Genomic DNA, 24,244 nt, shown 5'->3' with positions numbered 1-24,244 from the left:
GGGGGCTTGTCCCCCTGTCTATCTGGACAGACGTCTGTCAGGCCTCCCTTCCTGCCCCCCCATCTGTTCATGGCAACCACTCACTCGCTGAATCCCCCCCCCACCTCCTGGGGGCACTAGGCTGCTGCAGGCAGGAGCCTGCCGGGGCTGGCAGCTTCCTTTTAAGCCCTTGTGGATTACCCTGGACCTGGGTGCCTGCCAGGATGAGTGGGAGGAGGAAGAAGAGGATGAAGAGGAGGCCAGCAGGCCAGGGACATAGGTGCCACAGTCCTGGGCATGTTCCAAAGCTCCTGGGTGTCCTGCCAAAAGAGATGGGTGGGCTACAGTGGCTATGCAGCTTGGGGTTTTATTTGGTCCAAGGGAGCTGGTGATGCTGGTATGGCCCTGGCACAGTGTGGCAGGGCCCGGGGGAGATAGCAGGTAAGCAGCTGGGTTGGCACAAGGGTGTGTGCATAGACAGAGGGGTGGGTGGGCTGGCCATGTCCCACTGCTCTGTGGGCCCCTTCCATGAAGCCCTTCCCACTCATTTCAGCTTCTGCAGGAAGGCCAGAAGCCCACGGTGCCACTCGTCGGGCTTGTCCAGGTAGCAGGCATGTCCAGCACCCTGCAGCACCAGCACCTGGTGCTCGGGGAGATGCTTCAGGTTGTTCAGGCTGGTCTGCCCCAGCTCCACATCCTGGTCCCCATACACAATCAGCGTGGGTGTCTGTGGAGGGGGTATGCACTCTGAGCCCGCAAATGGCACCCAGACACTTGCTTTTCCTGTCCAGGGACACCCTGGGACCAGGATATGGAAGAACTTGCCCTTCTCCCCCACCTACATGACAAGGGGAAACTGAGGCTCAGACTACAGGGTCTCCTCACTTTCCTTCCCGCTACCCACAGTCACACTACTTCACCATCCTTTTCCAGTGACAACACGGTATTTGGTCTGTTTGGTGTTTCCCTCAGCCAACCTCAGTGCCAGGGTCCCCTCCCCATTCCCTGACCTCCCTCAGCCTCCCTCTAGGCCATACTTTGATCCAGGCGTACTGCTCTGCTGTGAATTTCTCGGTGCAGATGGGTGCCACGGGCACATAAGCCTTGAGCAGGTGGTTGTGCTGGAAGAGGAGGGGCAGGGAGTACATGCCGCTGAGCGATGGGCTGATCACCACGGCTGGACCCAGGCACAGGGCCTCCAAAACCGCTTTCAGGAAAGTTCCCGGTGCTGGCTGGCCCACGGGCGCTGGGGCCACAGCATCCTTCGAACGCCCCAGCCCTGAGCCATGGGAGACAGAAGTTGCCGTGTCACGGCCTCCTCGCCACACTGAGAGGCTGGCGCAGGGGGACGCTGCAGTTGCCATCCCGGCGACCACAAATGCGAGCGGCCGGATCGGCTCCCCCCGGCCCCCTCCTCGCTCTGGGGCTGTGCTTTCCACCACGCCTTACCCGGCAGGTCGATAGCCACGGCTCCGTAGCCGTTTTCGGCCAGGGTGGCGAGTGTCCGCAGCTGCAGCCACGTTTCAGAGGAGAAGCGAATGCCGTGCAGCAGCAGCACCGGCAGCTTCGGTACCTGCTGGGCCGGCTCGGCCCGGCGGTAGAAGAGAGTCTGGCCTTCCACCGTGACGGTGCCCTCGGTAAGCTGCGGGGCAGCCATGCCTGGGGGTTGGGAGAGAGGGGAACGGGCTCGATGTTGCAGGGCGGTCCGGTCCCGGTGGGATGCCGGTTGTGCCGGCGGCGGTGGCAAGGCAGGCGGGCTGTGGGCGCTGGCACCAGGAAGGGTGACAATGTAACCCCCTTGGACCGGCAACACCCTCTTTCTGGGGGACACTGGTTCGCTCGTGCCAAGGGGACTCACAGTGCCTCAGTTTCCCCGCCCAGCGCCGGGCCGGCAGCCCTTACCTGCTCCTTTACCTGAACCCCCAGCGCCGCCCGCCACTCGCCTCCCGTTCCCCGCCGCACCACGGGGCTCGAGGTGCAGCGCCCCGAAGTCAAAGGCCAGCAGGGCGGAGGTGTTGGGAGGCTGGTACGGACAGCGGCGGCACCGCCTCATGGGGAGCAGGGGTACGGGGCGGCTCCGGGAAGGGCCACCGCCCTGCCGAGCAGAGCCGAGCGCTGCCGAGCCCCGCCGACACGTACCGAGTTTTGCCGAGCCGAGCCGAGCACTGGCCGAGCTCTGCCGAGCCCTTTCCGAGCCGCTACCGAGTGCTGCCGAGCCTGACGAAACCGGGGCCCATCTTGCGGACCCCGGGGTGCTTTCCTGAGCTGCTCGGTGCGGCGGGCAGACAGCCCCCTCGGAGCCTGCAGCGCTGCGGTTTCCCGCAAGGCGGAGCCTGGGACCGCGGGCGCGGCGCCGTGAGGGCCGGGGCCGGTGTCGGCGTAGGGGGAGCCGCATGACCCGGCTGGAGCGGGGGGGGCGGCCGGAGCCAGCGGCAGCTCGGGGGCCGGGGCCGAGCTCGGCTGCTTTAGGGAGGCACAGGCCGGGCCGGAGCTGAGGGGAGCACCATTACCTGGGGCCCAGCCCCCCCCCGCAGCGGTGGAGCTTGGGGCTTCCAGCCCCTCGCTGCCATTTTCCTTCTCCAGGGCAGTGGAGATGCCGCTCGCCCGCAGCCGCCTGGGGCTCCTGCTTCTCGGGGCTCTCCTCACATTCGTCGTCTACCTCCTGCTCCCGGCTGCCCACCAAGAGCCAAATGTGGCCGGCGCCCGGCCTGCCCCGGAGAAACAGGGCCGGCTGGCGGCCAATGTCACCGTGCACGTAGGGACAGTGTCGGGAGAGCCCCCCGTCTTCTACAGGGAGGCTTTGGCAGGGCCCCAAGCCAGCGGTACCGCCAGCCCCGGGAGGTGGGTCAGCTCCTGTAGCAGAGGAAGGTGGGGTAGCCTGGGGATTGGTCTCCAGCAGTTCTTGTGGCTGCTGGACGCCCCAGGGTACAATACCTTCCTGAACCCCTTCCCACCTGTCTTCCCCACCGCAGGCTTGATGTCCTGTTCCTGCATGGCCAGGCGTTCACCTCCAAGACGTGGGAGGCCTTGGGCACGCTGGCACTGCTCGCTGGAGAAGGCTACCGTGTGGTTGCAATAGATCTGCCTGGTAGGACCGTGGCCCTGCACTTGAGTAGATCCCTCAGGCAGCTCTAGGCCTTCACCTCAGCTGCTGCTGGGCTCTGGACCTCTTCAGGGAGGGCTCTGGACCTCTAGTCAGCTAGCTAGTATGGGCAGTATGTTTGGGATTGGCTTTGCTTAGCCAAATTTGCTATTTGCTTTGGCCCAATGCTTTTGGGCATTGACCTCCATTGCCACCCAGGCCCTTTGGCTGGGGCTGGTTGTCTGTCATATGGTTGTGGCCTTACAACTGCTGGGGTTTGGTAGGATGCCCATTTTTTTGCCAAGCCAGCTGAACCCTGGGGGAAGAGACTATTGCTGACTGTCCCCTTGCCCTGCACCCACCCCATGCCTTCTGCCCCCTACCAGGCTATGGGAATTCGCCTCCATCAGAGATAGTGTCCAAGGCACAGGGCCGTGTGGCTTTCCTGGACTATGTCTTCCAGGAGTTGGGCATGCAAAGGCCCATTCTCGTCAGCCCTTCTATGAGTGGCCGCTTTGCTCTGCCCTTCCTTCTGATCCGGGGGGAACACCTGGCTGGATTTGTGCCCGTGGCACCTGTGGGCACCAAGGACTACACTGCTGAGCAGTACCAGCAGGTCCAGGTAAGATGGCTTATTGGGTTCCTGGGGGGCCTCTGTGTACTGGAGAGCCTTGTTGGCCAGTTGGCCGTAGGGTGCTGCGGAGGGTGGCCCTGTTTAGGGTCAGTGAGGGGAATCTGTATCCCCTTTAGCTCATGGGGAGGGCTGGCACCTGCCTTCCTTTAGTTTTGCCACCACCCCCATGGTGGTGGATAGAGGTGGGCACAGCCCAGGGGAAGTGTGGTGAGCATTTTCCCCTCTGACAACTGCTCTGCTTTTTTCTCTCTTCCTTTGTTACTTAAGACGCCCACCCTGATCATGTATGGTGACCGTGACACAACCCTGGGTCCCCAGGCCCTGCAGAGCCTGCGGCACCTCCCCAGGCACCGCGTGACCATGGTGCCCAACGCCGGCCATGCCTGCTACCTGGATAAGCCAGAGGAATTCCACCAGGCCCTGTTGGGCTTCCTGCGCCAGCTAAAGTGAGCTGCCGATCAAAGGACAGAGACCGGGGTGTCCCAAGGGACTGGGAGGTGCTGGTGGCTGGCACGAGGGATGCTCTGTTCTTTAGGAGTGTCCCTAGGGTGGTGGGGGGCGGGACTGAGGCTGTCCCTTGCTGTCAGTACAGGGTGTCATCTGTAATGAGGTCAATAAACTCATGCTGCTCTGGTTTCTGCGTCTGTCCCTAAGCGCCGCGGAGTTCCCCGGGCTCCAGCCCCGGTGTGGGGCAGGAGGGTGCCCGACCCCTCCCTTGCCAGCCCCTGTCCCACCTCGTGCCTCTGCCCGCCTTCCCCTTACGTCTCCCCTGCTTCAAGCCCACGCTGTGCCCCAGCTCCTCCCTTGCCCGCCCCCCGCCCGCCCTCTGCCCGAAGCGGGGCGGAGCGGAGCCGAGAAGGGCCGGGCCGGGCCGGGCAGGCGCTGGCGGCAGCAGCGCGGAGGTAGGGCCGGGGCGGGTGAGTGGGGGTCCTGGGAGCGGGATCGGGCCAAGAACCCCCCCGCAGCCCGAGGGGGCTGCCCCGCTGCCTTTGTTCCCCCCTAAACCCCCACCTTATACCACGGTACGCTGCACCCCCCCCCTGTACACCCTTGCACTCCTCCTCTATTCCCCTGCACTCCCTAATCACAGTACTCTGCACTCCCCCCCGAGCAACCCCTCGCATCCCACACCTCCATCGCATCTCCCCAGTATCCATCATCCCTCTTCCTCTTATCCGTACTACCCCTGCACCCCAACCTATGCAGCCCCCTGCACCCCTGCCTGTGCTACCGCGCACCCCCATGCACTCCTAGCCACGGTGCCCTGCTCCCCACTCTCCTTCCATAGTACCCCTGCTCACGGCATCTGCAATCTCTATATCTATGACACCCCTGCACCCCAACTGCAGTAACTCCTTCACCCCACCACGCCCCCTCCCTCCACCTCAGCCATGGTATACCCCTCCTGTGCCCCTTTGCACCCCTGGCCACAGTACCCCTGCACCCCTAACCATCGTCTCCCTGCACTCCTCTCCTAGCCTCTCTGCACCCCCTGCTCCTTTCACCCCTCCTGCTACACCCCTATGTGCCCCTAAGCACTGCACATCCCTCTGCTTCTCTTGCTGCCTAGCACTCCACAAGCACCCAGTGTCCTGCCGCCCTCCTGTAGGCCCCCAGCCCCTCCATCCTCTCTGAGCACTTCACCACCCCCAGACCCTTCACGCCCAGTGCCCTTCCTTGTTCTTCAACCCCTAAGCAAACAATGTCCTCCTTTCTTTACACCAGCATCCTTCCTGCACTCCCCCAGCATCCCCCCAAACCTCTAACTGCTGGATAACCTCAACTACAGTGTGCCCCTGCCCTGTACACCCTTTTTGCCTCCTTCCCCATTACCCCCTTCCCCACCTTGGAGCCCCTTTTCCACCCTGCTAGCCCTTCCCTGGATCTCACCCCTCGCCTAGGCATCACAGTTGCCCTGGTTCTGTGTTTGGGGAAGGAACACGTGTTTTGGGAGGAGAATGAAAGGACAGTGTGGGGGACACACCCCATCCTGCCCCTCTACCCAAGCAGGGGGACTTCTCCCATGGTAGCAGCTTCCCAGGACTCACACTGGGGAGACCTTTGCCCCATCTTGCTTCGGTTTCTGTGACGACTGAGCTTGCCGGTGGACTTTGGAGGGGCCGGTGGGTGATTAACCATCTTGCTGTTCTTCTCCCAGAGCTTTGGAGCCCCGGTCCCTGACATGGCACCTGGAAAACACGGGAAGAGCACAGGGCCCTCAGAGGACCCCTCAGTTACACTTTTCCGAGAATATCTGAGGATTGACACCGTCCACCCCAAACCTGACTATGGTGAGACTGGCGGGGATGACAGGACGGGGAGCAGTGCAGGGTCTGGCAATGCAGCTTTCCAGCTCTGGTCTTTGGACCCAGTTGCTAAGTCCTGTGCCAGGGCTGTTTTGATGGTGGTGTTAAGGAACAAACATCTTTGTGCCTTATCTCTGCTGGTGCCTTTGGCTGGGGCAGGGGCATCTCGAGTGCACCCAGAGCTGCCATTTGCTTCCTCCAGACCCATGCCCCAGGGCCTCACCTTTCAGTGCTGCCCCGACTCTGGGACAGATGTTATGTAGATCTCCTTCCCTTATTTCCACCCTCTCACTGAGGTACACTTGAGATTTTTTTATTGGTGTGGAGCTCTCAAAACTCCTGCAGAGGACTTTCCCATCTAAACCTGCCTTCTTCAATTTTTAGTTTTTCATGTTCCCTGGTCTTCACCCCAAAGGGACTCTGATGAGCTGCTCCCACCCCTGCTCCTGGCTACCTCTTGTTCCGGGACCTCAATCCCCTGCCCTTTCTGGTTACCTTGGCTTGGGAGCTCTAGAGAGCCTTGGGGTTCCTGGGAGTTGCAGTGAGTGGGGAAGGAGATCCCAACATAACTTTATCCCTGTGCTTCTTCCCAGATGCAGCTATCCAGTTTCTGGAGCGTGTTGGCACTGAACTGGGCTTGGCCTGCCAGAAAGTTGAGGTGAGCAAGGCAAGGAGCAGCCCCTGGTGTGTCTGTCCATCCATCCATCCATCCATCCATCCATCCTTGGGTCTTTAATTACTGGGCTGTACCCCTGCCCTCTGCCCCCAAGATGGGCAGGAGTGAATCCCTTCTGCCTGTAATCCTCTACTGACCTGAGCCCTTCCTTAAGCTTATTCTTGTGCTGGACCCTGCTGACCTTTGCAGCTGCCTGTGCTATGATTAGCCAGGGACCTGGCAGGGTCATCTTGGCTGGGGACATCTCTCCTGCTGGGCACTGTCTGTGCCAGGGGACTCCTGGGCACTGGGGGAAGATGCTGAGTTTGTCTCCCCTCCTCTGCCCGAATTGCAGCCAGGAGCTGGCACCAGGCTCTGTCAGGCTTTTTAGCCCAGTCTGACTGTCCCAACCCCTCTGTCCCCAGATGGGACCCAGGTGACATCCTCATCCCACAGGTGTGCCAGGGCCGTGTGGTGCTGATCCTGACCTGGCAGGGCACGAACCCCCGCCTGCGCTCCATCCTCCTCAACTCCCACACCGATGTTGTTCCTGTCTTCGAGGTACAGGGACAGGGTAAAGGGTGGGATGGGCATGGTAGGAAGGATTGGGGGTGGCAGGCAAACGGGATCTGGTGCCTGCTGTGCCTCTCTGCCCTTATGGCTGCTCTTCCCTGCAGGAACACTGGACCTACCCACCCTTCGAGGCTGTTAAGGACTCGCAAGGCAACATCTATGCCCGGGGTGCCCAGGACATGAAATGTGTCTCCATCCAGTGAGTGGAGGGCTAAGCACCTGCTGGGGGAGGGGGCATGGCATGAGAGTACCTCTGAGCAATGCAGGATGGGATGCCATCATCCCCAGGGTCCCTGGGGCTGTGGGTGCCACTGCTTGATGCCCCTGGGGTGGCTCAGGGCACACCATCACCTCTCTTCACCACCTCCTCCCCATAGGTACCTTGAGGCTGTCCGGAGACTGAAGGCAGAGGGGAAGTGTTTTGCTCGCACCATCCACATCACCTTTGTGCCTGGTGAGTCCCCAGGGTGTCCCCTCTCAAGGGGACAAGTGGGCCTGGCAGCTGGATGATGCTCTGGAGTTCCTCGTGGCATGGCAACAGGGAACACCCCTGGCAGCCTCTCTGGGTTTTGAGCTCCTTTAGATTGAGGACAGGAGTTTTCAGGTCTGAAGACATTGGGTGAGCCAGTGGCACCCAGCTGGCATGGAAGGAGGACCAGAGGGGTGCTAGGCTGGGGGGTGCCTCTCTTCTTTCCTCCATGCTAGGCTCTTTCTGCAGATGAGGAGGTGGGTGGACACAAGGGCATGGAGATGTTTGTGCAGTGCCCCGAGTTCAGAGCACTCAACGTGGGCTTCGCCCTGGACGAGGGTGAGTGGTGGTGGTAGGGCTGGCTGGGAATGTGTCTCCTGTTGGCACTCACCCTTCTGCCTGTTGGCATCACTCCCTGAGCACCAGCACTTGACATGGCTTCTGGGGACCACCTCAGGGGTCATTTCCCCTGGGTAGTGACCCATATGGTGCCAGCCTGAACAGGAGATGCTGCCAGGGCAGAGCAGAGGGGGACACATCATGACACCCCCATGCCCCTCTGACCCCCTGTCTGTGCCCACCGCAGGCCTGGCCAGCCCATCTGACACCTACAGCGTCTTCTATGGTGAGAAGAGCCCATGGTGTGAGTATCTGTGCCCACTGCCCCATCCCTGGTGGTGCCAAGCACTGTGGCATCGGTGCCACCCCAGGCTTTCTGATCAACTCCCCCTCTCCTCCCACTGCCACAGGGATAAAGGTGAAGTGCATGGGTAGTCCTGGGCATGGGTCCCGCTTCATCAGCAACACAGCAGCTGAGAAGATGGTAAGAGAAAGGGTGCACCATGCACCCCCTCACAGTTAACCCTGGGTTAGGCAGGTGCCCCCCTAAGGCTGGCCCTCACCCCCTGCCCTTCCCTCCACAGCACAAAGTCATCAGCTCCTTCCTGGCCTTCAGGGAGAGTGAGAAGCAGAGGTAGGAGATGGGCAGCAGGATGGTGGTGGCTTCAGTTCTGTCCATGCAGGGGGTCCTTGGGATCCCAAGCCAGGCTCTGATCTGGCACTGCCGCTCCATGCCTCAGTTTCCCCATTTGGGGGTGGCAGTGGGATGGGGGAGAGCTTCCTCTCCTCCTCAGGCAGCAGAGGGTGACTCTCCCTTGCGTCCCCCGAGGCTCAAATCCGACTCAAGCCTGACCCTAGGGGATGTCACCTCCCTCAACTTGACCATGCTGGAGGGAGGTGTCTCCTTCAATGTGGTGCCCTCTGAGATGGCAGCCGGCTTCGATATCCGCATCCCTCCTACCGTAGATCTGAAGGTGGGTGACATGTTTTCCCCCTCGGTGGGGAGCAGGTTGGGGGGGACCCAGCTCACACCCCTCCTTTGGTCTCTGCCTCAGGCCTTTGAGGACCAGGTGGCTGCATGGTGCCGGGATGCTGGGGATGGTGTCACCTATGAATTCCACCAGGTGAGGAAATTGACCACCCAGGAGTATTGCACTGTCCCTCCCTTGCCCTGTGCCCTGTACCCCCTGCCACTCACCTGCCCTCTCCCTCCATCAGAAATGCATGGACCAACATGTCACCTCCACTGAGGAGTCAGACCCATGGTGGAAAGCCTTCAGTGGGGCCTTCAGGGACATGTGAGTAGTGTCCCCAGGAAGGGCAGGACCCTGCAGAGACATCCTCTAGTGTGAGCTGGGGAAGCCCTGGGGTCATGGCAGGGTTTGGGAGGAGGTGCTCCATGCCATGCCAAAGCACCTCCCTCTTCCCCCCAGTGGGATGGCATTGGGGGTCCCACAGGGTGTTGGGACCTTCCTGGCCTAGTCTCTTTGCCAGTGGGATGTTAGGGGGACAAGGCACCTGGCTGCCTCCTGTGCCCATGCTGACTCAAGGCTTTGCTTGTCAGGAAGCTACAGCTCAAACTCGAGATCTTCCCAGCTGCCACCGACAGCCGCTACATCCGAGCGGTGAGTGCGATGCCAACCCACCCATGGGTACCCCTCTGGGGTGAGCCCCAAGCAGGAGCCATGCCCGTGGGGTGGAGCAGAGCATGCAGTGCCTGTCCCAGCCCTGTTGTCACCCTGTGCTCCCCATCCCCAGGCAGGACACCCCGCGATCGGCTTCTCACCCATGAACCGCACCCCAGTGCTGCTCCACGACCACAACGAGTTCCTCAATGAGCAAGTTTTCCTGCGGGGCATCGACATCTACGCCCGCCTCCTGTCCGCCCTGGCATCCGTGCCCCCACTGCCCGCTGAGGGCTGAATGCCCTAGTACAGGACAGGATGAGGGGGTGCTAAGCAGCAGGGTGCCAGGCTCTAAAAAAGAGGGCAGAGGGTGGGCACAGCAAACACCTACCAGCGTGGGGAGCCAGCTGGCATCGTGCTGTGTTCGCTATGCTCAGGGCTGGCCTGGTGGCAATGCCTGTGCCATGTTGTGCCCTCCCTGGGGGCTGTGTCCCCCTTGCCCAGGTGCCTCCTGCCTTTCCAAGTGTTGGCAGTGCCTCCCCCTGTCCCCATGCCACCTCCAGTTGCAGTGGCTGTGGGGTGAGGGGCTGGGCAGTGCCCTACTTTGCTTACCCGTGCCTCATCCTGCCCTCTGCCTACTTGTTAGCGGAGCTGGGGCTGGTGCCCCCCATCCTCCCTGTGCAAGCCAATAAATCTCCTTGGTAAGTACGACCAGGAGCAGGGCACTCTGTCTGTCTCTTTGTGGGTGTCTCCACGGATTTCCTCAGCGCCGTGGGGTCTGCTGGAGCGCTGCCCCCTCCTTTGGGCTCATCGGGCTGGGGGACAGGGCTGCGGGTAGGATCCAGCCTGGGCAGGCTTTGGGGCTGCTCCTGGGAAACCTCAGCTACAGATCAGCCTCGGGGGACCGGGAGGAGCTGGAGCAGGCAGTAGTTCTGGGGTTCATCCTGCTCCCTCCTTTCCATCAGCTCCTGCTGCCGTGTCGTTCCTCCAAACCCTGGGGCCGGGGCAGGCAGTGCGGGTCCGGGCAGGCAGCCTCTGCTTATCTGCCGGAGCTGCCCGCGGGCTGCCTCTCCTCCTGGCTCCCACCCCACTCAGCGCTGCTCTGCACACAGCGGGTCTGTCCCAAGCCTCCATGTGCTGCCCTCCCTTCCCGTCTGCCCTGGGTAAACCAGGGCCAGGGGCCAGCCAAGGGCTCGCTGGGCTCAGTCCAGGTGGCTTTGTCACAGTCGCAGGGGGTGGTGGAGATGCTCAGTTACACAAGACTGGGGGTGAGCTGGACAGCCCCCACCTTCCCATCCTCTCGCCCTCCTTTATTAATTGAATCTGCTGCAGCCCTCAGGGGGATGGCTGGGGGGAGGGCCATGGCCAGCAACTGCCCTGGTGCTGGGCTGGGAGAGGGGATGGGGCTGGTGATAAGGGAACATAGCAGCAGAGGCCACTAGCACCTTGGTTCCTTTCCCCCCATCCAGTGCTGGGGTGAAATCCAAGCCTTTTGGGAAATGAGGACTCTTGCTGGGGCACCAAGGCTTCCTGGGGAAGTCTGTGTAGATTCTCTGATGTCTCATATGGCCACGTCCCCTGATCTATACCCCTGGGGGAGAATGGTGTGGGTGCCATGGGGTCCCTCTGCTGGCCTGGGACCCCACCTGCACCCCAGCGTGCAGGTGAAAAGTCACCCCTGGAGGCAGAGAGCAGCACATCCCCACTGCTCTGTCCCCTGCCCTGTGGGCCCACCAGGGATGGGCACAGCACCCTGTGCTCCTCTCAGTTCTGCTCAACTCCCTTCCGCAACAAGCCTGGCCTCCCCAGCGTGGCCGCTGAGATGGGATCCAAAAGCCGGGTGCTTGCTAGTGCTTGGAGATCACCCCAAGCTGAGAGTCCTTCTTAGGGGACAGGCTTGGGTGCCCGTTCTCGACCCTCCAGAAGGGCAAGGCTGGAGGACCCCAGCTTCCTCCTCCTTGCTCCTCATCACAGGGATGAACCAGAGGCTCTGGGATTGCTTCGGTTTTTTCGGGTGGAGGTTGCAGTAAAGCCTAAACTGGTGGCAGGCGACCATTTGGGGTGTGTGTGTGTGTAACTCTTGTTCCCCCCCACCCCGGGAGATGGAGCCGTCTCTCCATCGCATGACCCCCTGCACATCCCTGGGGGGTGGGGGGATGGCGGGGCCAGGCCGGGGCGGGCCGGGGCGGTCTGGGGGCGGTCGGACGGCGGCACCATAAAAGCTCGGTGCCACTGGCAGCCCCGGGAGCAGCGGCGGGATGCAAGCGGTGGTGCCGGTGCCGGTGTGGCTGTGCTGGCTGGGGGCTGCGCTGCTGGCGGCGGGGAGCAGCCTGCCCCGGCTCCGCCTGCCCTACCGCGGTGAGACGGGCCGGGGGCACCTGCTGCGGGGGGTGTGGGCTGGGTTGGGGTGTGCCTGCCCACCTTGGGGTGTCCTCAGTGCCACCCCGAGGGGACCGGAATTGGGAGGCTGAGCTCTGGGCGCCGCACCCCAAGTGTGCGTGTTTATGGGGTTTTCCTGGGGGGGCTCCTCGCACCACGGGTTTGGTTTGGGCAGGGGTTGGGGTGTGTGGCTGCCCGGCACTCTCTTCTTCCCCACAGGGGACTGGAGGGGTAGGAAGAAGGGGGTGCCAGGTGATGTGGGGCGGGGGGATGCGCCGCCGGCCTCCGCCGCTCCCCACAGGGATCGCCACACACGTGGAGTGGGGGGAAACTGAAGCACGGCGTGGTTCAGGCACCTGCATGCTCCCCTAGGGTTCCCGTGGGGTCTCAGTATCCCGCATGTCTCTGGGTGGGAGCCAGGTGGTTGCCCCGCTCCCTGGCAGGTCCTCTGGATGCTGCAGGCACCCTCTGAGCCCTTCCGTGCTGGGGTGCCAGGGGGCCCTCGGGTTGCTGCTCTTGGTTTTAATTAAAACTCTCTCTGTGATCCTGCCCTGGCTCGCTGCATCCCCGGCTCTGCCAGCTTAATCCACGGTCTGCTTCCAGGCGAACTGGACAGACGAATACGGAGCGCCCCAATCTCCTCCTTTCTTCCTAAAAATAAGTTGCATAATGCATATATTCCCCCTTCCCAAAGAGGGGAAAAGCCTGGGGCAGCCCAACTCTCGGAGAGCCCCGGGAGCTGCAGACCACATCCTTGTGCCAAGGGAAAGCTTGTCTTTACCTCCCTTGTGCTGCCCGGGATGCTGGGCTTGGCAGCAGGGCTGGGAGTTGGGGGTCCCGGCGGTGGGGCTCAGGTCTGGCTCAGTATTTGATCCACTCCAGCCCGCAGTCCGGCAGGGCCATTGCCCAGATTCGAGGGGCTCCCCGGGGCTGGGCGGGCTCCTTGGCCTCCCGCAGGGACCGGGCAACCTTTTGAAGCCTTTTTAATTTTTTTTCTTCCTTCTCTTCTTAACCTGATTGTTCTGTTCCTCTTCCAAACTGCAAACAGAAACTGAAATTTCCCATGAAACAAATTCTGCCACAGCCTTCTCCCAGGGGCAAAGAAAAATAGAATTAAAATTTCAATTTTAATTAGAAGTTAGAAGCCTCTGCAGTGAAAACTGAGTGAGCTGGAGCTGTTTGTGCTCAGCTTGTTGGTTGGTGCCATGCGTGGCTGGTGGATCCAGCTGTGGGGTGAGGTTTGGGGTGGGCCACAGGGGAAAGTGTTGTTCTGTGTGGGCAGAAGTGGCCATCTCCCCAGCTTTCCCACTCCCTCCCCGCTTTCCCTTCTGCTTTGGCGTCCAGTGGTGGCTCCTGCAAGAGGGGAAAGAATTTTGCTGCTGAGTGCACCAGGAGCCCCATGTCTTCTGAGCTCTCTGCTGTCTCCCCTCCTGCTGGACCGGTGCTTGGGAAGTGGCTTCAATGGGACCTCCCACCCTAGGGGTAAAGGGGTGCTGGGGATGGATGTAGCATGGCAGGGTGCTGCTCCCTGGGGAGAAGGGAAGGGGAAGGCTCCCGGAGGTGGAGCTGGTGTAACCCGAGGCGCAGGAGGAATTTGTCGGAGCTGGGGGAGAGGTGGAAGCCTCGCTTAAAACAATAAAAGGGGCCTGATGACTTTGCCAATGTTATTCCGAGCTGGGAAAATATTATTGCAGGGCAAGAATAGAAGGAGACGACAGCATTTTCCTGGGCTGGCCCTGGCGGTAGGGGAGGACCTGAGATGCTGGGAGGGCAGAGGAGGAGGGTACTCCTGGGGAGATGGGGCTGGAGGGGCCCCTGGTGCCAGCTCTGCTTGCAGGCACGGGGGTCTCCAGGTGAGGATGGAGCCTCTGGGGCTATTTCCCTCCATACCACCAGCATCAGTAGTTTGGGCACTGGGGTTGCCTTGAGTGGGGATGGGAGCTGTGTGTGAAGGGGTGGAAGTGGCATGTCCCCCCAGGGGCTGAACTTCCCTTGCAGGTCCCAGAAGAGGCATGTCCCACCAGGACAGGGACATTGTGCTGCTGATCACCTCCTAGCTGGAGGTGACAAATGTCCCCTCAGCAAGAGCAGGGCCTGGTAACCCAGTATCCTGGGTGACTGGCTGCTGGGCTTGTCCCAGTGACACTTCCTCTGCCATAGGGACATGTGGGGGATGCTCGAGCTGGGGCTTTCCTTGGGGTCAGCAGTGGTGGCTGGCAGCCTTCCCCTGCAGAGGATGTCTAGGGACATGGCTGCCCTTATCAATGGTGCTTTGTCTTCCTCCTTCTCTGCCCTGTGGTTGCAGTGGCCTGGGCCAGGGTTGGGCAGGCGCTGGGATGGGGTTCCAAAGCCCAATCAAGCTGAGCCCCTCCCTCTTGCCCTCTCTCTGCAGCAGCTGGGTGGGCGCCACCGTGACGGGGTTTTCAGTTTAGTGACCCCGAAAGGCATTTCCCACTGGGAGCCAGTCATGCCACCACCCCCACAGCAGTGTCACCACAAGGGTCCCCTTGGCATTCCATGGGATTCCAGGCTTGAACCTGCTTTGGAAGTCTTGTCCATGAGACCCTGTTTTGCTATGACCCCCCTCCTGTAGGATTTTGGGGTGGGATGGTTCCTCCTGACATTTCCCTCCCTCCTTGGCAGAGCTTTTGGGCACCAACCGCTCTGTTGTCTTCTTTGGCCACCGGGGCTTCCTGGGTTTCCGCTCCCTCTACCTGGATGAGTACCGTGACCGGCTCTTCATTGGGGGCAAGGATATGCTCTACTCCCTGCTCCTGGACAGGGCTAGCACAGATGTCAAGGAGGTGAGCTGGGTCCTGCTGAGCACCTCAAGGAGACAAGACAAGGAATTAAATGCATCCATCATTGCACTGAGCTATGCCAGGGCTCAGCTAGAAAAGCCCCAAGACCTCTCCTAGCTCCTTCGTGGGAGAGGTGACAGAGCAGAGCAGTCATTCCCCCTCCTCCTTCACCCTGTCCACTTTGTGTTTTTCAATTGAGGCTCTGGGCTGTTTCAAGCTGAAGAAAGCAGAGAAGGAAATGAAGTGCCCCCTCGATGTGCTGGGTCACCACAATGGGCTCAAGGGCTTGTGTACCCAAGCTGCCTTTGATCCAAAGGCTGACAAAGGCTGCGAGGGACTCAAGATGTCCCCCAGCACCCTTTTCCTATGCCACCTACATGTCTCCCCCTTCCCAGCTCCAGCCATCCCAGTGTGACCACCCAAATCCAACCAGGCTTTGACCACCAGGGTGCATTTTGCCAGGGAGGAGGGATACTGCCCTGGACCCCAGGGTGGGAGTCTTGGACTGGGTGGGCTCTGAGGAGCTGTTGGTCCCTCTCTCAACCCCTCTCTCCATCATCGTACCATTGGGAATGTGTATTTGCAAGGCTGTGTTGCTACTGTCCCTGCTCCAACAGCTCCTTGTCTTTCAGATCTACTGGCCGCCGCTCCCTGGGCAGACAGAGGAGTGTTTTCGGAAGGGGAAGGACCCAGGGGTGAGTTCACACCATGTGTACTCTGCCCCATGTTGAGGGGGGTGCCCTTGTGCCCCAGTGCCAGCTGTCTCCCCCCACATGGGGGACTGTGCCACATTGCCCTGCCAGTAAGGGCCCTGCTGGGACAGAGCAAGGCATCTCCTGGTGCACGGGGGGAAACTGAGGCAGGGGGTTGGTGACCAAGCCTGGCCACAGGAAACCCTTGTGCCAGGCCCCAGGAATCTTGTTTCTGAGGCTCAGCTCAGCTCTGTGGCTACAGAGAAGTGCCAAGCATGCAGTGAGAGGGCAGCAATAGCTTTCAGGGAGGAACCAAAAAGCCCATTGCTATTCTCCAGACACCAGCAGCCTGCTCTGGCCTCTCCTGGCCACCCCTGATGGTGGGAAATGCTTAGCTTGCTCAGGCTCAGTGACCTGGCTCCCCAAACCTTACCCCTCTGCATCCCCCCTGCTCCGATATGAAACAGGACTATGATGGGGAGAGAGTTCCTGAGCCTCTCCCCGCTCAGACTAATTACTCCCTGGAGCCCCCGTCCTGCTCTCATGTTTATTTTACAAGCTCTCATCGACAGATCCAAGCCAGGGCAGGCTCAGGTTTTTTATTTTTCTTGAACATCTATATATATATATTTAAACTTTCTATTTTAGAGGCTCTTTGCAAAGGGAAAATAAACAGCAGGGAGCCTGGGAACCCCCACGGCAGCTCAGCAGAGGTGTTCCCAGCAGACGAGGGGCTTCATGTCCTGCTGGGGGGGACTATGGGGAACAGGCAGGGCTGGCACTGGCCAGGATGAGCTGCTGAGCTAATGGTGGTGATGCCTGAGTGGGATGGGAGCTCTTTTACAGAGAGAACTGCTAGGAGAGACTGCATAAGGTCAGAGGTGACCGGTCTCCAGCCTTAGTGGTGTCATCTCTACTGGTCCCCAGGAGAAGGGGACAATTCCAGACAGTAATGATTGGGGCTGTACTGAAGGCAGCTAAGGATGCCTGTGGGCAGCTGTCTCTGTGTCCCATATTTCCTCCCTTTGTTTCATCCCCGGCTGAGCAGGAACACAATGGGGAAGGACCTCCCTGCATCTGGTCACGTCCTGGGCGCTGGGAAGAGGAGGGTCCCCAGGGGCTTGGGTGTGGGAGCTGCTGCTGGGGGGGGGTTGATGTGCTCTACCGACTGTCGTGGGCTGTGGGATGGGGTGAGCGCAACAGTGCCCATGGGCAGGGGGTGTCCATGTGGTGGCTGGATCACACGTGGCTCCCCAGGGATGCTTTGGGTGGTGGGAGACCTGTCCTCTTGCAATGGGCTGGGGTGCACCCAGATGAAGTCTGTGCAAACCCTGCCAGTGGGTACCAGCCACCATCTTGCACCCCTGGCATCAGCCTGAAGGCTGGGTGCAGCCCAGGGAGCCAGGGCTGGGGCCCAACCATTACTCTGGGGTCCTCCAGGGAGCTGGGGGTGGGTGAAACACTGAATCCCCCCACAAGCCTTACCCTCCCCTCTGTCTCCCCAGACCGACTGTGCCAACTACATCCGTGTGCTGCATCCCTACAACCGGACACACTTGCTGGCCTGTGGGACGGGCGCCTTCCACCCTGTCTGTGCCTTCATCTACGTGGGGCCCCGTGGCGAGGTAAGGCAGCACCCCAGTGGGGTGCCCAGCCTGAGCAACCTCACTGAGACACCCCTGAGAGGTTGATCTCCACCTTCCATCTGCCTCCTGTGGGGCTTGGGGATTGCATGGGGATGCTGGGTGTGGTGTTTGCTCCATGCTGATACTGGGATGGAGGGCAGGAACCAGCTCTACCCCCTTCCTGGCTCCCCTGCCTTTCTGGGTTGGCATCACCTCTCCAGGGCCTGTTGTCCTGCCAGGGGCTGTGGCGTGGGTGGCATTTCCTTCTCTCCCAGACTGCTGCTCATAAATCAGGGTGGCTGGGGTGGGAAGTCAGGTTCCCTGTTCCCCCCCTTCCAGCCTGGCACCGTGCAGGCAGCAGGAGCCATGCCCATACCACAGTGCCTCCAGCCAGGATATGATGGGTGAGCAGTGGAGCTGGCAGGTCCCTCTGGGTGCTGTGCATCCCTGCTCTATCAGACATGCCCCAAAGAAAGCAGAGATCCTGCTTCCAGAGGGTCCCCACTCTCTGGGGCATGGCGAGGAGCTCACCTGCCTGCTCCCTCTCACCCAGCACACCTTCAGCCTGAACCCTGCCTACGTGGAGACCGGCCGGGGCAGGTGCCCGCATGAGCCCAGCCGCGCTTTCACCAGCACCGTCATTGGTGGGTTTTCTTCTTCTTGGGGAACTGAGTTCCTGTGGGGTGCTGAGACCAGGGATAGTCCCCGTGCCATCTGGGGCTGCCTCTCAGCCCTGCTGTGGGGTGGTTTTTTTGCCAGGAGGGGAGCTGTATGCTGGCCTCACCGCAGATTTCTTGGGCCGGGATCCCGGCATCTTCCGCAGCACGGGGACCCGCTCTGCCCTGCGCACTGAGGTGGACCAGCGCTTGCTCCACGGTAACGGGTCCCCAGATCCCCTCTCTTCCTGGCTGGGCTAATGCTGAGGACCACCAGCCTTATGGTGGCTGGGGCACCTGGTGGCCATGATGTAGCATACTCGTCTTGAGCACAAGCGGGAAAAAGCACCAGGGCAGCACGGTCTGGGGGTCCTCCTGGCCAGCACTTACCCAGTGTGATGCTGGGGTTTGGAGGTGGCTGTCTCACCCCACCTGACATGGCCAGCTCTCACCCATAGACCCCAAATTCGTGGCAACCCACTTGATCCCAGACAACGATGACCAGGACAATGACAAAGCCTATTTCTTCTTCACGGAGAAGGTGGTGGAGGCGGACAGCAAGGAGCTTGCCATTGTCAGCCGGGTGGCACGCGTCTGCGTGGTGAGATGCCGGTCGGGACTGTGAGGGATAGGAATATACCAGATCATAACGGTAGTCCTGACACTCCCTGTCCCTACAGAACGATGCTGGAGGCCAGAGGGTGTTGGTCAACAAGTGGAGTACCTTCAACAAAGCCCGGCTAGTGTGTTCTGTCCCTGGTCCTGGTGGCATTGACACCCACTTCGATGAGCTGGGTAAGGGCTGCATGGAGCTGAGGACCTCATAAAAGCTGGCTGGTCCCTTGGTTGATGGCTTTGGGAAGCTACCAGGCTTCCAAGAGAAACCACACAAGTTGGATGTCTCATTTTCAGAGGATGTCTTCTTGCTGAGGACAAAGGATAGGAAGAACCCAGAGATCTATGCCCTCTTCAGCACTGTCAGGTGGGTGGTTCAGCCCCATCCTTTGGGCACATCCAGCTGCAGCTGCCCATGACCTACCCTGTAGCAAGACGAACCTCTTTTAGGCCACGGCGCTTCACAGTCCAACCAGGTGTTCCAGCAGAGACTCACAAATAGTGCTCTGATCCTATAGCCCTCAGGGTTGACCAGCCTGGATCAGTGCTATTGCTCCAAGAGCAACTGACCTCTCTGCTGGCTTGCTCAGGACTGAGCTGAGCCTGTGTCTCAGGCCTCACCTTTTATTGGCCCCCTAATCCTGCTCATGTGCAGTTAGAGCCCGCCTTAATCAGGCACAGGTGGGCTTAGCACAAGCTCATGCCCACTACCTGGCAATTAGTGGCACCTGGTTGCCTCATTTCACTACACTGCCTCATCATCCTCACCATGTGGCTGCTGGCTGCTCCCCAGCCTCTGCCTGTTCTGGGCCGGTGCATACAGAGACATTGGTCTGCCTACCATGCTGCCCACCAATGCCACTGGTGCTGAGCATGGCTCTGCTCACCCCATTCACTGTCTCCTTTCAGCCACGTATTCCAGGGCTCTGCTGTCTGTGTGTACCGCATGGCTGACATCCGGGAGGTCTTCAATGGGCCCTTTGCCCACCGGGACAGCCCCCACCACCAGTGGAGTGCCTACGAGGGCAAGGTGCCTTACCCACGGCCAGGCGTGGTGAGTGATTGCTTGGACCTCTGGGCCCCTTCTGCCCTTCCAATTACTCTTCCAGGGGGAGTGATGGGGCTGATCCTTCACATTCTCACCTGCTGGGACGGACTTCCTATGGGATCCATCCCAAGATGACTGGGGACCAAAGTCTGGCAAAGAGCTGGAGAAGATGGATCCCAGATTAGAAGGGACTCAAACCAGCTCGGTGGAGTGATGGAGGAGGACACAGGGATGGATGCTGTGGTGGCTGGGCTGACGGTACCCTCTCATCCACACAGTGTCCCAGCAAGACCACCAATCAGCCCCGGAGGCAGTATGGCACCACCAAGGACTTCCCTGATGAGGTGCTGCACTTCATCCGCTCTCACCCCCTCATGTACAAGCCCGTGTACCCCCGGCACCGCCGGCCCCTCCTAGTGAAGAAGGACCTTCCCCACCGCCTGCACCAGCTCGTGGTGGACAGGGTGGAGGTGGAGGATGGGCAGCAAGATGTCCTCTTCCTTGGGACTGGTGAGCAGCAGGAGCAGTGAGCAGGAAGGAGCCTCAGTGCTGGGGCCACCAGTGGGCATGGGGCAGGGGTGTGTGATGGCAGGGTGCTAACACCTCCAGCCTCCTCCTCCCTGCAGATGCAGGCTTGGTGCTGAAGGTGGTGGTCCTGCAGAAGACAAGCTCAACTACGGCTGAGGAAGTCATCCTGGAGGAGCTGCAGGTTTTTAAGGTGCTGTTTGCTGCCCTGCATGTGAGGGAGGGGGCAGCTGTGGGCTCAGTTTGGGGTCTCACTTGGGGATGGAGGCTCAGGGCTGTCACCACACTGTTGGGCATGGGGAAGCAGAGGGCAGAGGATGATTGGGGGTGTTTTCACTCTACCCAAAAACCTTTCTGGTGCCTCTCCAAGCTCTGGACTCTCCTTGGCAAAGTTTTCACCAATCCCAGCCTTCTTGTCTCCCTTGTAGGTGCCTGTGCCCATCACCCAGATGGAGATCTCTGTCAAACGTGTAAGTATGGACATGGCTTGGCCATGGGCTGGGGACAGGGCAGGTGACCAAGAGGGACTGGCCTGTTGTCACCAGCCTCTCTAAGCCTGCATGAGGGGTCCTGGCTGGGGACACCAGGCATTGTGCCTGTGGGGACTGCCAGCATCACCATCTTGGTGCTGTTCCCCCAGCAAATGCTCTACGTGGGCTCCAGCCTGGGGGTGGCCCAGGTACGGCTGCACCGGTGTGAGACCTACGGCATGGCCTGTGCCGAGTGCTGCCTGGCCAGGGATCCCTACTGCACCTGGGATGGCACTGCCTGCACCCACTACCAGCCCTCTGGCAAGCGCCGCCATCGCCGCCAGGACATCCACCATGGCAACCCTGCACACCAATGCCTGGACCAGAATCTGACTGGTGAGAAACTGGGAAAGGGTCTTGTGGGGCTTTGGGGGCTCATCCAGATCTCCTGGCATCCACAGAAGGGCTTGCAGCCACCTCAGGTGGGCTGGGGCACTCGAGTCTCCTTGTCCAAGGGTGACCCAAGACAGGGTTGGGTGGGGGGACTGAAGCCACACAGTGGCCCGGGGGGGGCTGACATGCAGGTGCATAGAAGCCTGGCTCTGCCCTTCCTGTCAGCCCATGTCTGTCTTCACTCCAGTGGATGATTTTGAGAACATTGAGGAGAAGGTGCTTTACGGGGCGGAGAACAACAGCACCTTCCTGGAGTGCGTGCCCCGATCCCCACAGGCCAGCGTGCAGTGGTTCGTCCAGAGGCCTCCGGATGAGCAGAGGGATGAGGTGAGCTCCCCCTGTGCCTGCCTCGCCCCCTGGGAGGGACGGGGGGGGGGCAGACCTGGGCTCCCCCAACCTCACGGTGACCGGCAGGTGAAGACAGATGAGCGGATCCTGCAGACAGAGCAAGGGCTGCTCTTCCGCCAGCTGCACCCCCGCGACGCCGGCACCTACTACTGCAAGACCCTGGAGCATGGCTTCACCCAGACAGTGGCCAAGACAGCCCTGAAGGTGATCTCCAGCCAGCAGCTGGCACACCCCTTCCCCCGGCAGCGGGGGGACGAGCCCCTGCGCCTGCCTTGCCCCGAGCCTTGGCTGGCACCGCAGGTCCCCAAAGCCTGGTTCAAGGACATCATGTACCTCATCAGCTCCCAGAACCGGCGGGGAGTGGAGGAGTACTGTGCCCGCCTCTGGTGTGGTGGCCGCCCCCACCACCGCAAGGGCAAGCTGGCCCAGAGCAAGCACAACCTGGCCAGCATGGACGTGGACAAGAAGGGAAGGGTGGCCAAACCCCACAGCGAGAGGAACCGTGTCCCCCGGCAAGCGGCAGCCACTTAGGAGAGGGTGGGGTGGTGGGTGTGGGGTGGCTGTGGGTGAGGAACAGCTCCCTGCACTGCTGGTGGCCCCCAGGGGACTCCTGGATTGTAGCAGCACCAGCCCTGTCCCTCCATCCCCCCTGGCTGTGGTGGACGTGATGCCAGCTCCTGGTCAGGTTTCTGTCACTCTTGGTGGCCACAGGGCCACCTCTGAAATGGGCAGTGTGGTACGACACAGTGGCCACCTCCTGCTCTTGCTGGGTTCAGGGCCACGGTCACTGGGACAGGCTGGGGCACAGCAGGTGTGGTGTCACCACTGTGCCATGTCCCCAGGGTCTGGCTGCCTTTCTCTGCAAATAAAGGGGCCAAGCACGGTGCTCAGGGGAGCAGCTGACAGCTCCAGGCTCTTTCCACACCAGGACGGGGCCTGAGGAAGGTGATGCCTGCTCCCTTGGGGAACACTGCCCAGCACCTACAAAGCCTCTGTGCACAGGGTGATCTCCATCATCTGCTGTGCCTGAAGAGCTCGAGCTGTGCCACCCACAGCTCCCCCCTTCCCTTCTGTCCCCCTCCCCAGCCACAGATGGTTTTGGGGCTGGGCAGGGTCGGAAGGAAAGCAAATGGTTGCAGCAGGTTAGACCCGTTCCTGGGTAAACATGGGAGAGGCACCAGTGCCACCATTGATGCCACTGCTGTCACTGTGCCCAGGCAGGAGCAGGGTGTGTTTCTGGTGGCCCTATGGGGCTGGGGGGAAAAGGCTTGTTTGGGGTGGCTTGATGCTGGCTGGTGGGGCTAAGGCAGCCCCCACAGCCTCCCCCAAGTGCAGGGGCTGGGGGGTGGGTGCTTGGAGAGATCCTGCAGGCTGCTGGCACTGTCCCAGGCTGCCAGCAAGGTGCTCACTTTGCTTTCCTCACCCAACATGAGCTCACTCACCTCCCCCAGTCAGGGTCAGCCTGGGGTGATAAGGATCTCCCCCTTCCTGAGGCAAGGCAGCCCCGCACAATGGTGTGAACCACAGCCCTGCCGGCACGGGCATTGTTTGGAGGCAGAGGAAAGGGAAAGAAAAATAATAATAATAATAATAATTAAACTCCCTAAATAGCTCATGCAAAGCCAGGCCATGATATCATCACTCCTGCCTCTGTCTCTGTGTGTGCAGCAGCAGCAGAGCACTGTGGTTGTCCCCAGTGAGTGTGATAGGAGCAAACTCCCCCAACAGAACTGCCCTGTCCCACCATGTGCCCACAGAGATGAGCCCCTGGGTCCCAACCCTTTCCTCCAGCTCCCTGTCCCACCTCTCCTGCAAACCCAGGGTGTCTCCTGGGATGGGAAAGCTGTGGTGGGGCTGGCGGGCTGGGACACATCCTGCAGGGAGAGTGGAGCCAGCAGCACTCATCTACAGGGCAGGCTGGAGCCAAGCCCATGGATAATCACAGGCCTGGGGGCCAGAGAATGATCAGAAACAAGCAGAGACAAGAAAGGGCACGGATGTAAAGCCAGAAAGAAGAGACAGAAATCTGATTCCTTGGGGCCTGAAGTGCTTTCCATGAAACACATACTGAAACACACACACACACCATTGCCTCCGAGGGAGCTCCTGTGCTCTGCAGAGCAGGAGCTGGGCTGTGGGACTTGGCCCCTGTGGGACCTGGCCCCAAGGTGAGCTGCAGCAGAGGCTGTTGGTGACACCAGGGATGTTTCAAACCAAGCAGGAACAATGACCAGAAGAAATCAACCCCCAAAACGGCCTCACCCCTCCTGTTGAAGCTTCGTAAATTACTGCGGTCAATGACTGAGCCTGCCCCCCCCTGGCTAGGTTTAGGCTGGAGCAGAAGGGCTTTTGTCAGGGGTACAAGCAGGGCCCTGCACAGCTCACAGCCCTGCCTCCTCTCCCTGGTAACCAGCCAGGAGAGGCAGCCTGGGTCTCGAGGAATTTCCAAGGCTTGAAGGAACATGAACACCGCCTCACCCAGCCCGGGGGCTGAAAGGAGACAACTTCAGTGGGCAGGTGCAGAGCTGCTGCCCCCCATCTGCAGGAGGGGATCAAACCCTACCTGGGGCTTGGCACCGGCAGCTGAGCCCTGTCCCAGGGCCCCTCACCCTGCTCCTGCCCCGGCGGGACAGGGTGTGCGTGGGAACAGCCGCAGGACAAAGCCCTGGTGGGGGGCGGGCTCAGCCATGGATCCGGCTCCTATTTTTAGCCCACTTCCTACGGAAGGGAAGCGCCGCGCAGAGACGCCCGCTCGCCCTGGGAGCCGCCCAACCCCCGGGGCGGCCCGAGAGGAGCTGCTGGCAGGGCCCGGGCCCGTGGTCAGATGCGCGGCCTCCCGGTGGGACCCAGCCCAGTTCCAGGCCCCTCACCGCAGGCCGTAGCCCTAGCCCGGCCTGCAGCCCCTCCTGCCCTCCGCTTCCGCGGGACGAAGCCCCGGGCCGGCGCAGGGAGAGGCGGCAGCCCCAGAAC

General features: G+C 60.9%; 4 protein-coding genes and 1 long non-coding RNA gene across 11 annotated transcripts; 3 read left to right on the top strand and 2 right to left on the bottom strand.

Moving 5' to 3' along the window:
* Positions 1 to 330: 330 nt before the first annotated feature.
* On the bottom strand, positions 331 to 2,338 carry ABHD14B (abhydrolase domain containing 14B). Of its 5 annotated transcripts, none has more exons than XM_030458390.1 (4): positions 2,119 to 2,338; positions 1,429 to 1,638; positions 1,017 to 1,258; positions 331 to 706 (listed from the first exon to the last, which is right to left on the bottom strand). In XM_030458390.1, exons 2-4 carry the CDS (start codon positions 1,634 to 1,636, stop codon positions 524 to 526), a joined length of 633 nt encoding a protein of 210 aa, XP_030314250.1. In that variant the 5' UTR covers positions 1,637 to 1,638; positions 2,119 to 2,338; the 3' UTR covers positions 331 to 523. The 5 variants fall into 5 exon arrangements, with proteins under 5 accessions (XP_030314250.1, XP_030314255.1, XP_030314251.1 ...); XM_030458395.1 differs by having other exon boundaries at positions 1,429 to 1,745; positions 2,119 to 2,185; XM_030458391.1 differs by lacking the exon at positions 2,119 to 2,338 and adding an exon at positions 1,882 to 2,054.
* Positions 1,543 to 4,330, top strand: ABHD14A (abhydrolase domain containing 14A). The gene is made up of 5 exons (XM_030458396.1): positions 1,543 to 1,616; positions 2,563 to 2,820; positions 2,952 to 3,067; positions 3,448 to 3,683; positions 3,963 to 4,330. The coding sequence occupies exons 2-5, from the start codon at positions 2,573 to 2,575 to the stop codon at positions 4,143 to 4,145; spliced, it is 783 nt and encodes a 260-aa protein (XP_030314256.1). The 5' UTR covers positions 1,543 to 1,616; positions 2,563 to 2,572; the 3' UTR covers positions 4,146 to 4,330.
* A 192-nt stretch (positions 4,331 to 4,522) lies between these two features.
* Positions 4,523 to 10,377, top strand: LOC103533150 (aminoacylase-1). 3 transcript variants are annotated; one of them, XM_030458597.1, is made up of 15 exons: positions 4,523 to 4,597; positions 5,854 to 5,986; positions 6,595 to 6,659; positions 7,113 to 7,217; positions 7,334 to 7,428; positions 7,607 to 7,683; positions 7,948 to 8,037; positions 8,285 to 8,341; positions 8,448 to 8,521; positions 8,622 to 8,671; positions 8,867 to 9,011; positions 9,093 to 9,161; positions 9,256 to 9,335; positions 9,602 to 9,662; positions 9,796 to 10,377. In XM_030458597.1, the coding sequence occupies exons 2-15, from the start codon at positions 5,878 to 5,880 to the stop codon at positions 9,958 to 9,960; spliced, it is 1,242 nt and encodes a 413-aa protein (XP_030314457.1). In that variant the 5' UTR covers positions 4,523 to 4,597; positions 5,854 to 5,877; the 3' UTR covers positions 9,961 to 10,377. The 3 variants fall into 3 exon arrangements, with proteins under 3 accessions (XP_030314457.1, XP_030314459.1, XP_030314458.1); XM_030458599.1 differs by lacking the exon at positions 7,948 to 8,037; XM_030458598.1 differs by lacking the exon at positions 4,523 to 4,597 and having other exon boundaries at positions 5,895 to 5,986; positions 7,082 to 7,217.
* A 1,536-nt stretch (positions 10,378 to 11,913) lies between these two features.
* On the top strand, positions 11,914 to 22,886 carry SEMA3G (semaphorin 3G). Its single transcript, XM_030458528.1, has 16 exons — positions 11,914 to 12,020; positions 14,685 to 14,845; positions 15,475 to 15,537; positions 17,040 to 17,159; positions 17,713 to 17,803; positions 17,919 to 18,035; positions 18,274 to 18,416; positions 18,496 to 18,610; positions 18,728 to 18,797; positions 19,340 to 19,484; positions 19,757 to 19,988; positions 20,105 to 20,196; positions 20,432 to 20,473; positions 20,644 to 20,869; positions 21,114 to 21,253; positions 21,341 to 22,886. Exons 1-16 carry the CDS (start codon positions 11,921 to 11,923, stop codon positions 21,803 to 21,805), a joined length of 2,322 nt encoding a protein of 773 aa, XP_030314388.1. The 5' UTR covers positions 11,914 to 11,920; the 3' UTR covers positions 21,806 to 22,886.
* LOC115599008 lies at positions 13,209 to 24,049 on the bottom strand. Its single transcript, XR_003988072.1, has 3 exons — positions 23,838 to 24,049; positions 14,702 to 14,868; positions 13,209 to 13,394 (listed from the first exon to the last, which is right to left on the bottom strand). It is a non-coding gene; the product is annotated as an uncharacterized LOC115599008 (long non-coding RNA).
* Positions 24,050 to 24,244: the final 195 nt, after the last annotated feature.

This window comes from Calypte anna, chromosome 12 (genome assembly GCF_003957555.1).
Source record: "Calypte anna isolate BGI_N300 chromosome 12, bCalAnn1_v1.p, whole genome shotgun sequence".
In the NCBI taxonomy this organism is placed as follows: Eukaryota; Metazoa; Chordata; class Aves; order Apodiformes; family Trochilidae; genus Calypte; species Calypte anna.
Note: the sequence above shows the minus strand (reverse complement) of the source record. Positions and strands in the feature narration are given on the sequence as shown.